A 16972-nucleotide genomic window follows, 5' to 3' on the forward strand; every position below is an offset into this window, starting at 1 on the left:
TCCAAGGGGGCGTGGCATTGGATCAAGATAATGACTGCAGATTCTGTGCTCATCAGAAATGATAGTAGAAATGCTGATTGGGAAAATAAAGATGACAACTACTTATTCCAGCATATCACTTTGTAGAGTACCTAATGCTTTGAAACTGTTTTAGCTACAGAACCTTATTTTAGGATTGTTTTTCTTGATGAGCTTATAAACTTATAAGCCAATGGTATTATATAAATTTTAACAAATGTTAATTTTCTTCCAAAAGGGTGCTTTCCAAAGTTCCAAAGTGTTATATTTCAAGACAAGTTTGATATTCTCACTCTTTCCCAGACTCCCTTTTTCTGTCTCTCTCTCGACATATATGTGTGTACATACGTACACACCACCATCTACATCTCTTGGGTTGTTTATGGCTTGAGTTTAATTAAGGATGAAACAGTAAACGGAGTCAATTATCAGGAAAAAATAATTACTGGGTGTCAATGATCTTCCTATCAGTGCTAAATATTGATATTTAATATGTTTCTGAGAATTTTATAATCACTACTTCATACATGTTAAAAAACCCTGTCTTTATTCTCAGCATTATTTAAGCTTTAAAAAAATCCAATGACTGTTAGACTTACTAAGGTTTTTCATTGATTAGAAGGTTGATAAAATCTAATTTTAATTTAACACCTATGAATTAGTGTTTTTTAAATAATGAAATATTCGAAGAGGTTTTTCTTCTTTTCAATTGTATGAGACTTTTCAAGAGTTTATGCACAATATTTCCCTTACTTGATGTGTTATAAATGATTATGAGATTATGAAAAGGAGTGATTGTTGGTTTTTTCTTTGTAGGTGATAAGCTGGAGGAATTTCTTAGGTCACTGGATAGCAGCAAGCCCCTCTACCTGGGCCAGACTGGCCTGGGGAATATTGAAGAACTCGGAAAGCTGGGGCTGGAGCCTGGGGAGAACTTCTGCATGGGAGGACCTGGCATGATCTTCAGTCGTGAGGTTCTTAGGAGGATGGTGCCACATATTGGTGAATGCCTCAGAGAAATGTACACGACTCATGAGGACGTGGAAGTAGGAAGATGTGTTCGACGTTTCGGTGGGACTCAATGTGTCTGGTCTTATGAGGTAAGACTTGAGCTGTGAGGAAAATGTTCCCATTTTACAGGTAGGTGACAATTTACAGTCTGGGTCAGTGATTCTATGTATTTATTCTCTCTGTATCTTTGTATCTGCTTGAAAATGATAGCAACAGCCAGTGATGGACACAAGGGCTATTGTGGGAGAGGCTGTTCTTAGAGCTAAGTTGTGTCTGAGGTTTTCTTATTAGTGTGACCCATAACTTTAAGCAGCATCTTACATGTATAGTCATATCTCTTGAAGAGGCTATTTCCTGTATATTTGCTTTATTGGTGTTTAAACACATTTCCTGTCTCTGACAAGAGGACTAATTTTATGCTCTTGGGCTATAGCTTTAGCATTTTGTCCTTTGTTGTCATTTTGGTTAGGTATGTGGTTGAGTCTCTTTGTTTGCAAGTAACTCAACTCTGAAATTTCTTGGAAGATGCTTATATGGAAATTTGACATGCAGTGTTTTTAAAGCATAGAAAAAGTTAACTTATAATGTTTTATCACTTTTAATAGATTTATTCACAACATTTTAAAAGGCATGACTATCTGGTAAAACAGTTCTGAAGATGATAAGTAACTGCTTAATATTATGGCTGGTTCTTTAAAATTTTTTCTCTACCTTTATTCCATTTTTCTCAGTAGCAGCCATTATTTAAATAATCTTGAGTTTATGAACTGTTGTTTCATTGTAGTAATTAGTTTTACAAAATAATCTGGGTTTTTTTTTTTTTCCTTCAGAAATTGGTTTTGACATGAAAAGCAGTTGTATTTAAAACAGTTTTCCTGAAAGTTAATCTGAGTAAAAATTACTTAACACTTAAATAAGGTATTGCAATTTTCAGTATACTTTGGTTTTCAAGTGGTTGGAGTTAAATATGTTTTAGCTACCCAGTGCACACCTCTGTAAATTATAACTTAACTCATGTAGGTATCTTTTCAAATTTTTCATGCTTTCTTAGTATAGAAGAAACATTTTATGAAAACATGTTCCCTGTGAAGTCATTATACCTCAAGATTACACAGTTCCATTCACTTTTCTTTTAGAAGTGTAATCCTACTTTTCTTAATTTAGCCTTTTTTTAAATGATTCATGATATCTATACTATGGGAAGTATTTCTTATATTTATTACAGAGATTAAGTATTAATAACAACCAGTTATTTGGAATATGCACTATGCAAATTTAAAATTAGTATATACCTCATTCTTTTTATTGATAGAAATAGTAATTTTCTTTTATGAAACTGACTAATGACTACTTTTATAATAAAGATACAGGTAAGTACATTATAGTTGAAAAATAGGTAATTTGGAATAAATTCAATGAAAAAGATTTATCTCCATTTAATATAAAACTAGCAGGAAGGGAGAGTGAATATTTAACATGAAAATCTCAGGTGATTTTAGTTTACATGAAAATATCATTTTGTAGATGTTGACTCTGGATGGATGAGTAAAAAAATCATCCATATTTTAAATAAAAGATGGAAAATTATTGTGTTTTATCTGATACTGTATTGCCTTAATATCACACAGACAGTTTTAAAAAACCTTTTGTTTCATGTCCTTCCATTTAAGTTTTCATTGATTCTGCTATGAAGGTGCAATCCTCACAAAGCAGTCTACCCATTCATGATCCAGGACAGTAAAATATGCTCAGGTGACATACATGCTCAAGAATTGACTTAGTATTTTATTGATAATATAGGTATTTGTTCACTTAAAAGGGAATTATCATAGATCTGTACCCTCTCTATTGGAATAAGTGGAATCTTAGGTATTTTAATTAATTGACATAAGAGAAGAGACAGAGGGGATGCCAAGCCTTGTTGAATGTAACTTCATGACCACCGCATTAACATTAACATTTGGTAATACATTTGAATTTTAGACTGACAATTGTCCATCACTAAGGTCAGAATCTATTTTAAAAAATAGTTTCTATATTTTTTCCTAGCTTTACAAAGCATTATTTTCTAAAGAAATATTGTTTCAGAATGTTGACTTGATGTTTTGCTAAGCAATTGTATAGAATTTGCTTTATTTTCGGATTTCAGTCTTTAAAGGAGCAGTTTAAACAACATATATTTTAGAGCTGGCATTGATTTAATCCTAACTCTGACCCTAACCCAAACCACAACTCTGTCTTATTTAAAGGAATGATGGAAACTTTCATTACCAAGGAATATATTAAATAGTATCTGTTAATAAATTTAATAATGATAAGTATACAATTAAGTTATATCTAAGTGTTTTAAAATTAGGGTGTATTCTACATTTAGTAGATACCTGAGTAGGTGGACTGGGACACAGCAAAATTAGGGCTTTCTAGTTTGGATTTTAGATTACTTGAAATGTCCAACTATGCTATTGTTCACATTATATTAAAAAATTAATTTATCCCATTCTGGATTGGCATTCACATAAAAGTGAGATTTCACATCCAGTCACAGAATAAACTGTGAAATTGCTCTGTAATTTTGTTGCCATATTTCTTTTAAAAGAACCATCTACAAAAAAGTCTTCTTAAAAGTTTGAATTTTCTTTGCTGAACTTTTGATGGGTTTCAGAATTTTGTTTGACCTTTCCTCCTCATAAAAATTCTTGCGAAGTTTAGAGGACTGTTACAGAAACATGTTCACACTTTCTGAGTCTGAATAAATGAAACATGATGGAATGTTATCTTTTTTATACTATTTATTTATTTTTGGCTCTGCTGGGCCTTTGCGCTGTGTGGGCTTTCCTCTAGATGTGGAGAGTGGGGCTACTCTCTAGTTGCAGTGCACAGGCTTCTTATTGCGGTAGCTTTTATTGTTGCAAAGCACGGGCTGTCGGGTGCTTAGACTTCAGGAGTTGAGGCTCTTGGGCTCCAGAGCAGGCGTTTGGTAGTTGTGGTGCTCCGGCTTAGTTACTTTGTGGCTTGTGGGATCATCGCTGACCAGGGATCGAACCCATGTCTCCTGTATGGGCAGGCAAACTCCTCACCACTGAGCCACTAGGGAAGCCTGAATATTTAAAAAATGATAAACAGGCTTACAGATCTTGTAGGAAGAGAATTGAGACAAAATATTAAAATTATAGATTGTATAGCATGTAGCTATTCTTGACTATAAATTACATTTTTTTGAAACTCTAGGAATCTTCTAGTATTCTTTACTGCTAGATTGAAGTCTGCTTTCTCTGTATTATATATGCAATTAAGCATAATATTGGCAAGGGGGAGGAGAGAAAAGAAGTCACGGTGGGGAGAGATGGAGGTATAAACTTGAATTTGGATTTGAGTCACTAGTGTACCACTCATTAGTTTCATTGTCTTTTTAAATTACTTCTCTGAGTCTTGTATAATTCAGTTGAAAGTAGATACTGTAATGGTGTCTGCCTCATAGATTTTGTAGAAGATTAAGTGAATTGATGACATGATCCATGTATAGTTCTATATAGTTTTGACAGTATATATCTGGCACATAGTAAATTGTCAATAGATATTACTTATTGTCATAATGCTGAATAGATCATATACTATATTACACATAACACAATTCATCAGTTTTATTTGTTTAATAATTATTAGTCATGAGTGATTCAATTATATCAAAAAAGTCAAGACTGGAAATAAATGAAATTTTTTTCATTGAAGAATTCAAGTTTGAGGGTTTTTTTGTCAAAGAACAAGAATCCAGTATGTTTCTATAATATTTTAGAATTATAAAGAATCCAATATTAGTAAAACATAAAGCATGGAAGACTTTAAGACATGCACTACAAATATTTACTTCAGTCTTTGAACATCCTATTAAATAACTAATCTTAAGGAGATGGTGGAAAATGTTATTTAACAAGTGATATTTAATATATGTATTTAAGGAACCCCATACAGATTAGACTCTATCTACATTACAAATGGAGAAGGAAATGGCAACCCACTCCAGTACCCTTGCCTAGAAAATCCCATGGATATGGAGGAGCCTGGTATGCTACAGTCCATGGGGTCGCAAAGAGTCAGACATGACTGAGCGACTTCACTTACTTACTTACTTACATTATAAAAAAATGACTGTGTGGCTTTCTAGGTTAACCTCCTTTTCTGAGTTTCATTGGAATTTTCAATAGGAAAGGAAATCAGTGTCTCATCTTGCAGTCAGTTCACAGGACCCACCCAGGAACTTATCTCTCAAGGCAACTAGAACCCCATCCTGGGGTTTCCCAGGTATTTCAGGAACTGACATATAGCTTCGGTTCTTCCTCACCATCTGGTCCTGGTGGTCTGGGAAAATGTCTTGCTTGTTGGTCCTTGGATCTGTTTCTTCCTCTGTCATCTCTATCTACTTTTTCTTCTGTCATTAATGATAAATAAAATAAATTATGAATACATTTTGCTATGCACTGCTCCTCATCAGGTTCTCAGTAAATTAAAGTGCTCATGACAGGCCAGCCTTGATATTCCAAGACATCACTCTTAGGGCCCAGGAATGGCTGGGCTTCTTCTGAGTAGAGAGGCCTCTGGTTACTCATGGATCATTAGACTGCTTCTCTCTATACTTGAGACGATTGGAGAGTCAGAATTGAGATTCTTACTTTCCCACCTGGGAGTTAGAAACATCTAGTTTTCAAGGACATGTGGCAGATGTTCATAATCAACAGATTTCGTGAGTTGCCGTTATACTTATTTATACCTCAAATTGTGTAAGTGTAGATGACTAACTGAAGCTTGATCGTGAAAAATCATTCTATGCTTTACACTCTGTGAGTGTTAGAATTTATTGGCATCTACTCTCGGCTAAGTTCACATTTTTGGTTGAGCTCTATCTTGGCTACTGTTTTTCTAGTTATCTGCGCTGCAGTCTGGCAGGTTAAGAGGCTGCATATGGCTCTTGAACGTTGTTTGGCATGTAAGTTGTTTTAAGGTTTTTTTAAGTTTTTTGTTTTTTGATGCCATTAGCAGAGGCAGGCAGTCTTGTGTCCCTTCATGTATTGTGCACCAACCTCCCCTTGCATGCTTATTTAACTGCCTGGCCCAGATAGGTATAAAAGTGTTATACTTTGAATCAATAATCCACATGTTGAAATTTCATTAAAATATTCTCCAGGATATGAAGAAATTTGCTAGTGAAAATGAGATGTTTACTTTAAATAGTGTATAGAAGAATTAATTTTTTCAAATTTGGCCATTTAGAGTTGTGCATCATATAATATAGTTATACTTTCTTTGTTATATGAATTTTTTTATTTTTTTTTTATTTTTTTTTAATTTTTTTTTGTTATATGAATTTTTTGGTAAATAACTAGAAAGTTCTCACTGTTGAAAATTTCTTTATACAATTCATATTCATTCTGTGTCTTAGTAGAATTGGAAGTTCCTTTTCTTTGGTTCTGGTTTTAGTAAGATCACTTATATTAAAGCATTAAAATAATTTAATTTCCATAATTCTTCTCCCTGAGAGGGAGTTTTGCATTTCATCTATCTAAGAGTCATTTTCATAATAGTGTGTATTTATCTTTTAATGTTTGCAGTTAAATGGAGCCAAAGAATATATATCTTTATTTTGTCTAATTAAATGTTGTTTCAAACAAGGCAGAGCTCCATGTTGATAGTAATATTTCTCTGTGGTTTAAAAAACCATTTCTTATGACTAAACAGATTTTTATTAGATTTCTTAAAGAGTTAATTTCATACCAAAGTATCTTATGTCTTATCTTGGCCCCCTAAAGGCTATAAACACCCTAGAAAATTCCATTATTTCACAAAAGGATACATTTTGGCAGAGTTTCCCTGGGCTTCTAATATCAGAGAGCTAACCTATAAAAAATTTTAAGTATATATAAGTTCTTTGTAACATAACCGTTAAGGTTAAAATATGTGCCCCATTCTTATAGGGCTGTTACACATCCTGCTTAGCTTCTTTCTCTTACTTATGAGCTTCCTTTTTCTATAATGCTAATTTGATTGCATCATGAACACAGTTTATGCCCCCAAAGTATATTAATATCTATGGAAAATTATAAATCTGGGATTTTTATCTTAAATTCAGTCTTTCAAAAATCATTTTTTGGTTCTGATTCAGTCATATTTAGTTTTTAACTTCACTAAAAGCAGTAAGCTTCTCACACCTACTCTTCCCACCCCCATTCCACTTGTCAAATGAAATCATCACACACTGATTTTATGAAATCTCTTTCTGCCCCACTGTTTTCTTCATTGTGCAAAATAAAATTACATTCTGAGTTGAAGGAGAAACTTGGTACAGATTTTCCATGTTTTGTAGCCTTAGGTAGTTCATTTTCATTGTTAACTGGTGCCTTACCACCTGAATTATGAAAAATGTGTGCTTTTTAACAGTTATGGAAAATGCTAAGCTGGGAAGATGCTTCCATGCAATTTGAAATTAGCTCCATGATAACATAAACTCTCATATTAGTTTAAAACCTTTGAATACTCTTCCTTCTTAATCAATCAAAAGTATTCTAATTTCCTGAAAAAATCCAAGTCAGTTTTCTACTTGCACTTCCTTTGTACTGGTTTTCAAAGAGCTATGTGAGAAACATTTATTTCAATCTCTTTTCTATCTAGTGAATTGATGAATTAGGGTTCAACATACAAAGAAATGTAATTTGTCACATAACCGTACTGCACTTTACTTTGACTATAGCATATTACTTCTTTTGCTCAAAATATATTAAGATTAACTTTTAATAAGGTGTTTAAGCTAAACATAAACTTTATTAAAATTTAAAAAATCAGTGTCTTGAATCATAAAGTCATTATTTAATATTATTGAACAATAGGAAAACATGTAAACTGAAAAGTTGAAGGGTTGCAGTTTCTCAGAATTCTAATGAACTCTTCATTTACTGTCCTAATAAACAGTACTCTAGTTTAGGCTTAACCACAAATAAATCAGTTTGAATCATGACAGACATTTAATGTTACCCTGTCTTTGAAAGGTGTTAGACATTTGTAGTACAGTAGGCCTGATACACATTTCTAAATGAACTGAATCAAAGTAATATGTTTATTTTTAAGATTCAGCAGGCATTGTTTTGGAACTAATAAATGAAATAGATATCTTAATTTTTTGAGATTTTAAAATCTTCGCTCACCATTTATTATTTTGAAAGCCATGTCCTTCATTCTTCACAGTCGGTTTCTTTTCATATTCCTTTCTGTTTCTTTCATTTTTATTGTAGACCAATTTATTTATAGAGTACCAGTACCTTCAAAAATTGATGGTTTAGAGAAATATACAGATTAATAGACATATAATAAAATAAGGGGAAAAAGGAAGATGTGTAGAAAATATTTCTTTTCAAAAAGGAAAAATGCATGTTGACTGCCTTCAGCGAGCCCTCCATGGGCATTTCTTCTTACTTGAATGACATATATTAGGTTGACCAACAGGAACTTTGATTTATGCACCTTGTTTGGTGGGAACCCATAGTACAGCCACTGTGTCCTTGATTAAGGGAAGCTCTATGTGCTTTGCTCATTAAGAGGAAGGTAGAGATGCCAGCTACAAATGGAGGAATAAAACCAGATCATGGACAGATAGTGGACCTCACTTGAAGAGCCCAGGATCAGGCCCAAGAGAATTCCTAACAACTCAGCCTAGAGTTACCTAGCTTTTGAGCTGATTATTAGAAATGTCTTTTTGTCATGAATTTAATAAGTATTATATATTATATAAGTTATATAGTTATATGCATTTAAAATTTATTATACAAATTTTAACTTTGACATAAATTCTACATGCATAGATTAAGATTTAAAGATCCACATTTTAATGATGAAATGGTATATTATAATAATCTAATACTCTATTATACAAAAATAAATCTTAAATGAAATAATGATATTTAATATTCATGATGAGTATCTTAAAATGTGAAAAATATATAAGGTTATAATAAATTGAAGTGTTCTGCCTTAGAATTCAATTATCTTACATCTTAAAAGCTAGCACATTTCATTTGCTCAAATAGATCTATTGAGCACTTTTTATCAGCAGTAGGCACACACACCTTCCTTGTCTTTATGGAGCTCCCAGGGAGGGAGGATCAGTCTTCTAACCAATCTCTGCTTTCATATCTGATATAGAATTGGGTTTCCATCTCTGTCATCCTTCTCTGTCTTTTTCCTTCTAAATCGTGAGCGCTCCAGTTGTGTCCAACAGTCCAACACTTGTCTTGGAACTAGAATCAAACGATTCTTATTTATTTTCTTGAGTGAGCATCATCCTCTCTTGTTTGTATTACAGTCTCCTGAAGAGGAGAAAGCTAAAGATATATTTAGCAATTTTATTGCATATTAATATATCTTAAGTCTGTTATATGGGCTTCCCTCATAGCTCAGCTGGTAAAGAATCCACCTGCAAAAAAAAAAAGAATCCACCTGCAATGCAGGAGACCCCAGTTCGATTCCTGGGTCGGGACGATCCCCTGGAGAAGGGATAGGCTACCCACTCCAGTATTCTTGGGCTTCCCTTGTGGCTCAGCTGGTAAAGAATCCAACTGCAATGTAGGAGACCTGGGTTGGGGGGGTCCCCTGAAGAAGGGAAAGGCTACCCTCTCGTATTCTGGTCTGGAGAGTTCCATTAACCGTATAAACCATGGGGTTGCAAAGAGTCATACACGACTGAGTGAAGCACAGATCACTAGAATTTTGTTTTTTAATTAAGTCTGGTGCTAAAGTACCTGGCTTCAAACCCCAGCTCTGCCATTCACTAGTGGTGTGACGTTAGTCAGGTTATTTAACTTCTCAGTGCCTTAGTTTCCTCATCTGTCAAGTCGATATAACAGTACTTACCTCACAACACTGAGGTGGAGATTAAATGAGTTAATGTATATGACAGCTCTCAGAATAATACCTGACAGTGGTAAGCATTCTGTAACTATTAGCTATTTTTGGAGAAATAGATCAGCATATAATAGCACCAGCTTTACAGAGCCATTGCAAAGAATGATAAGATCAATGTGTTGGAAGCTGTTAGAATAATGCTTGACATATACTAATTCGTGCATAACAACTATCATTAATATTTTTCAATTTACTATGTTAAGATGCCTTTTTAACCTCATGGGAAGGAAATCATGCTGATTGGAAAGTTTTATTGCAATTATCTTTTGAAAGATGGCCCTTGCTGTAGTAGGGAGGGTGCTGGTTCAGTGGTACTTTATCCTGACTGCACGATGGGAGCTCTGTGGGGTCTTTGAAAAAATTCTGATGCTGGAACACATCCCTGACTCATTACATCAGAATCTTTGACAAGTGAGTCCAGTAGCATGGATAGTGTTAAAAACGTGTGGTTCTCATGTGGCTTATTAATTTTCTGTTTTCAAATATACAGTCCATCCTTAACTATTCCTTGAAAGGTGTATTTTTTCCTTTTGTTATACTTCCCTTTTGGGAAAAATCATAGGAGAAGAATCAGCACTTCTGCATTTCTTTCTATGCCTGTTTCTTGTCTTTTCCAAGTGAATATATGAATATATAAAATGAAAATTGTATGTTTTCTCATGGTCTGATTTTCGTGGTTCATATATTACTCTTTTTGTTTTAGAAAAACACAAGATTTAAAACTTAAAAAAAAATATTGTTTATCCATGCAAGGAGTTTCTGTTTTTATTTATTGCATTTGAATACTATATAGTAATAGAGCTCTTAAAATATAGGTGAAAGGTTTCCATTGAATTATTTGCTTTAACAATGACTTTGAATTAGAGCTCGGCAGGGAAAAAGCTATGAGTGATTTATTTGATTGAGTACAGAAACCATAACTTAAAGGGATGACTTTAATTTCAGCCTATCATTCTCAAATATTTCCTTGTCCACTGCTATAGCTGACTGCTATCATGGAGGAAAGTATGGGGAACACAGGGGCTTCTCAGGTGGTGCAGTGGTAAAGAATCCACCTGCCAATGCAAGCGACACTTGCATTGGAGACTCAAGTTTGAGTCCTTGGTCAGGATGATCCCCTGGAGTAGAAAATGGCAACATGCTCCACTATTCTTGCTTGGAAAATTCCATGGACAGAGGAGCCTGGTAGGCTACAGCCCATGTGGTCACAAAGAATCAGACTCGACTGAGCACAGCCCAATAGCAGCAGCCTAGGGAACACAGGACTGGAGAAGGCAATGACAGCCCACTCCAGTACTCTTGCCTGGAAAATCCCATGGACGGAGGAGCCTGGTAGGCTGCAGTCCACTGGGTCGTGAAGAGTCGGACACGACTGAGCATCTTCACTTTCACTTTTCACTTTCATGCATTGGAGAAGGAAATGGCAACCCACTCCAGTGTTCTTGCCTGGAGAATCCCAGGGACGGGGGAGCCTGGTGGGCTGCCGTCTATGGGGTCGCACAGAGTCAGACACGACTGAAGCGACTTAGCAGCAGCAGCAGCAGGGAACACAGGAATGTAAGGGAAGAAGTCCCCAAAGAGAATAGAAAGATGCAGTGCTTCCTCCAAATGAGAAGTCATGTATAGGGACATTGCCAAGTAAGTGTGGATATATGGGAAGTCAAGGGCAGAAGAATAGCATGGTAGTGAGTATGATTCAACCATATCTGGTGGCAGGAGGCATGAGGCTCCAAAGCTGTTGGTAGAACTTGATTGTGAAGGGCCTGTATGACATCCTCAAAAGTTTAGAGTATACCTTGTAGATGAGTGATTCTTAGAATTAGTGGGGTTGATATCATTGATTTAGACTCAGTTGGTGAGGAGACCATGAATAGTATGTTAAAAATCTTTCTGGGTGATTCTAATGAGCAGTCAGAGTGAAAAATTGGTTCCATAATGGAAAGCTTTGAAGAATTCTTCATATGTAGCCATGATCAGTTTACCCCTTAGTGGCCAGAGCACGGAAGGATGGACTGGGGGCTCTTGTATCCAAGGACAGTGAAACAAGACAGTTAGGAGGCTATTGCCCCATACCCAAGTTAGAGATGAGTCATAATCAAAGAGTCAAAGTGGAAGTGAAGGTGAAGAGATGGAATTGAGAGGTAGTGAGGGCAGAGAATTGACAGAATAGGTGATTGGTTAGATGTAGGGGGGAATGGGGTTTAAGGCAACACCTAGGTTTTGGTCTCAGGTGAGAGTAATATCTCTAGAGGGAGGGAGTAATGGAAGAAGGTAGTTTTCAGTGATTGGTTTCTCTGAGGCATGGGCAAAGGAGAAATGAGTTCTATTTTGTGTATAATGTGAGTTCTATTTTGTGTATATTGAGTCTCACTTATCATTCATTTATTTAGCAAATACTTAAAAAGTAAGGGCCACATAACTTGAACAACTTTCCCAGATTATACAGGCAGGAGTATTGCTCTTCTGTATTATCAGACTACACAAATGCCTTTTTTTAAAACAAGCTTTACTCATAGGTTAAGCAGTTATTGTTTAAAAATAAAAAAGAAGAATCAAACCACAGTCATAGGATGAAATAGTTTAGTTTGTTTAAAATTTAATTTGTTAAGGTTAGTGACTTATCTTGAAATTATTTAAAATGTAAATTGTAGTTAGTGCTCTGAACAAGTAATATAAAATGGCTAAAAAAAAAAAAAAACCTAAAAGCATAAAAATACATACAGTGAAAAATCTTTCAAATTCTGTCTTCCATCTGCCTGGAGATACCCTCCACCTATTAAGTATCCACTCTTTTCTTCCAGAGTTTGACTTGGGTGTCAGACAACTGTGTACATACTGTATTCCCCCCAGTCACTAATTTTTGCGTGTCACAAGAGGTAGCCTATAGAAATATTGTTCTGAATGCTGCTTTTTCAGTGAAGAATATTTTTTAGAGTTACTCTTATAAAATCATTTTATAAGGTTTCTGTTTGAAATGGCTTTAGTTCAGTGTCCCATATCTCTTAGATACTTGTCTTCCTTTGTCAAACTGGAGTTTCAGATTTATGAACATATAATTCTGTTTTGTGTCTTAATTAATTGCACTGTAGGTGCTTCTGTTACAGGTAGATTTAGAGCAGGATAATTTTAGATTATTACTTAGCATATAAATCTATCATACCCATATAATTGCTTACATTAAGATTCATGTCTTTACCCCAAGGTTTTTTAAAATTCTGCTCTTCTCATATTTAATGTATAGCTTTCTTGCTTTCCCTGTTTTAAATTAAATATTCTTAAAGATTTACAAAGTTGTAGTCAATCATGTTATAGAAAGAATATCTCCTAACTTTGGAAAGTCTATAGAGACCCACCACAGTCAAATAACCTTTGTTAATCAGTAGTTGTTCTTCTGACAATATATTTTATAATAGTGTTTGTGAACATTTATTTTCATTGGTTATAAGTGTGTAACTGATGATTACTTTTGCTAGTGTATACATTTGTTACACATACATTACTGTAATATAAATTCAATTGAGTAAATTCTACATATGGACTGTTTAACACTTAGTCAATTGTAAAAACAATTTCAAGTCCATTTTAACTGATGTTTTTTCATTTAAAGAACATTTAACAGTATACCATAAATTAGTGTTCTGAAACATAAGCAATATAATAAATGGCATTGTATTAATTGAAATATATATTTATTATAATTATAAGTTATGTGATAAAAAAAAGTCATGAAGCAAACCCTATAAATGTAGACATTTATCATGAGGTCCTATAAGTCCCTAATTTAAATAAAGTTTATTTTTCTATCCTTTTTCTTACCTAACTTCTAATTTTCTAAATCTTAACTAAAATTTAACTTTATGTCCTTTATTTACCTAATATTTCTATGTTTTCTAGAGTTCATAGCATTCAGAGTGTGTTACCAGATTTTATTCTCCTTTAGTTCATTTTTAGAATGATTTCCAAGCTTACAAAGTAAGCTTGACCTAATAATCTGGACACATTATGAAATTTGATTGTACTTTTCTTGTAAAACTTAATTGCCAGATTAAGAGAGAAAATATGACATTTCTGTTTGACATTTTTAATAAAGGGTCACATGGAGTGGGTTTTGTGTTCATAGATACAAATAGAATCCTAGCAAGCACTTTCAAAATACTCAAGGCTTGTAAAACTTAAATCTCAGTTGAATTAGACCAAAGTTCAGTTTTATCAAATACATCATTTTGAAGAATCACTTGAAACAGTTGATAATGGGTGTACTTGATTTTTACAAAATTTGACAGACAGTTGTAAAATGTGTATGAAAATAGCAGAAGATCTGTTCCATTGCTTTCCTTTCCAGGTGTTACTGTTTAGCAATTATCAGTTTTATGTAAAGTATGTAAGTAATAATACTGACAGTTCCTGCTTATGTAAAACATTTGTGCTTTTATTTTTTAAAGAGCTCCCACTTTCATCTTATTCTTTGTCTAGAGGTAGATTTGTGATTGAAAACACTATGTGAAAAAATATTTGGGAGGATGATGTTAGTGGCATATTATTCTTATTGCCATTTTATATATATTTGTTAGTCACAGATTTTGGAATATTAGAAAAACATGAACACATTTATGGGTTGGCATATTTGCCATATTTTTTTTTTTTCTGTAGAATAGAGCCAATGTGGCTTGGCCAAATTAATCTAGATCTGGGTAAAACAGATTTTCTTTTATTTAAAAAATTGATTAATAGTGTTGGCATCATGTTATAGTGCTGTTTGATCAGATTATTTTTTTTATGCTATCCTTACTCTTGAAGTAAATTTGGATGCATCTCAGGATCTTTTAATAGTTAAGTGATATTGCTTGTGGAGAAAATGGAAGTCAAAACAAGGACTTATTGTACTGTAAAAAGTAGTGTAGACAGTATGATCAAATGTTGGCCTGAAGCCTGGTGTGGCTTTATTAATTTCTACTCCATATCATGAATATATGCTAGGAAATGTCTGAAGTGTTTAGTATTTTATGATGTTTATGATAAGTAATAATCTGAGCTTTTTAACTTTTCTAGGTCTATAATGTAATCAAATTAACCACCAAATTGATTTATATTTATATGAGCCATGAAAATAAATTATTGATCACTAGTTATGTAGCAAGCATTATACTGGCTATAAGGGAGATTAAGTGAGATGAAGTTTACCTTGTCTTATGCTAGAAGTGGACAACAGTCTCAGAGCAATTCAGTAACTTGCCCAAGGTCGCACAACGAGAGAGCTGTCAGAGTTTAGCTTCAAATGCTGTTTTATTTGATTACCAAGACCATATTTTTCTTGAAATGTTACATTCACCTTCTGCCTAAGGATTCAAAGAATGACATTTCATTTTTATTTTGAATCTATGATGTCAGATAGGAACTGACAAGTTCAAGTATATTCAATATGAGGAAATTGGAAAGAAAAGAGGTGGGCTACAAAGGTCAGACAGTAAAGACCCTGAATGGAGAGGTTCTGCCCTCAGTCTTAGCATTCTGGCCACTAGACATGCTTACCTGTTAGAGATAAAGAGTCTCTTAATCTTTCTGGAGGAGATCTGTGAAGAGTGACTGAAAGGGACCAAAATGGTCCGAGTTCTTCCAGTCCTTAGCGTTTATGTTTACAAGAAAAATATCTAACATTAAAGTTTTCATTCTCAATAGAAACAGAAAATTGTATATTTTACTCTCCCTCAGGGCAAGAGTGAAAATGTAGGCTGTCAGTTTTATCTAAGTTGTTTTCCCAGCTGTACTGTTTAGAAATGAAGTGCACATGGTGTATATATCACACTAGAATTTCAATTATTGGGATGTATTCCGAGAGCTAATTTGATTAAGAATATTTCTTGTTCTGATAATTAGTTTATATTAGAATGAATATTTCTCCTTTACTTCTCAAAAAAGCACACACATACAGGTAATATCTCAGAAATGGTGAAATATGTTTTTTTTTTTTTTTCCAAAAAGTGAAGACTTTGTAAAAATCCTTATTGTTTCTGAGATTTTTAATATGAATGTTTCATAATTATTAGTTTCTAAGAGTGACCTTTACATGGACTTACTCTGAATAAATTCTCATGAAAAGCCCTGTGTGTAAATGGGGTTATTAACATACTTATTAGGATTATCAGACTGAGCTGATTTGTGTTGAGTACCAGTCGTACACTTAGCTATAGACATAATACGAAAATAAAGATGGTGCTTCAGATAACAGTTTTAGAAAGATACAGCTCCCTCTTGAGTTCAAACAAAATGGTAAGTTATACACTAGAAATGTCATGGTATTAGACCGTATCCTAGATAGCATATTAAAAAGCAGAGACATTACTTTGCCAACAAAGGTCCATCTAGTCAAGGCTATGGTTTTTCCAGTGGTCATGTATGGATGAGTGAGTTGGACTATAAAGAAAGCTGAGTGCTGAAGAATTGATGCTTTTGAACTTTGGTGTTGAAGACTCTTGAGAGTCCCTTGGACTGCAAGGAGATCCAACCAGTCCATCCTAAAGGAAATTAGTCCTGAATATTCATTGGAAGGACTGATGCTCAAGCTGAAACTCCAGTACTTTGGCCACTTGATGCAAAGAGCTGACTCATTTGAAAAGACCCTGATGCTGGGAAAGATTGAGGGCAGGAGGAGAAGAGGACGACAGAGGATGAGATGGTTTGATGGCATCACCGACTCAATGGACATGAGTTTAAGTAAACTCTGGGAGTTCGTGATGGACAGGGAGGCCTGGCGTGTTGCAGCCCGTGGGGTTGCAAAGACTCGGACACGACTGAGCAACTGAACTAAACTGGACTGAGACCATATCTGAATACGTGCGTTTAAAGCACTTAACCACATATGAGTCCATGAATTGTTCTTCCCTTGAAGAATTTAGAGTGTAGCTGGGAAAAAGAATGGTGAAATTGAGAATATTAATAGTGTGGAAATGAGCATGGAATTGATGAGTTGTATATAGATGAGCACTGTAAATGTTTAAAAGGC

General features: G+C 34.3%; 1 protein-coding gene across 1 annotated transcript in view; it reads left to right on the forward strand.

The window, feature by feature from the left end:
* CHSY3 (chondroitin sulfate synthase 3) overlaps positions 1–16972 on the forward strand; it is a 277632-nt gene that overhangs the window by 2949 nt on the left and 257711 nt on the right. Inside the window, exon 2 of the mRNA XM_043465968.1 lies at positions 835–1118. Coding sequence (XP_043321903.1) covers positions 835–1118 — 284 coding nt within the window. The remainder of the gene's footprint in view (positions 1–834; positions 1119–16972) is intronic.

Source organism: Cervus canadensis, chromosome 4 (assembly GCF_019320065.1).
Source record: "Cervus canadensis isolate Bull #8, Minnesota chromosome 4, ASM1932006v1, whole genome shotgun sequence".
Taxonomy (NCBI): domain Eukaryota; kingdom Metazoa; phylum Chordata; class Mammalia; order Artiodactyla; family Cervidae; genus Cervus; species Cervus canadensis.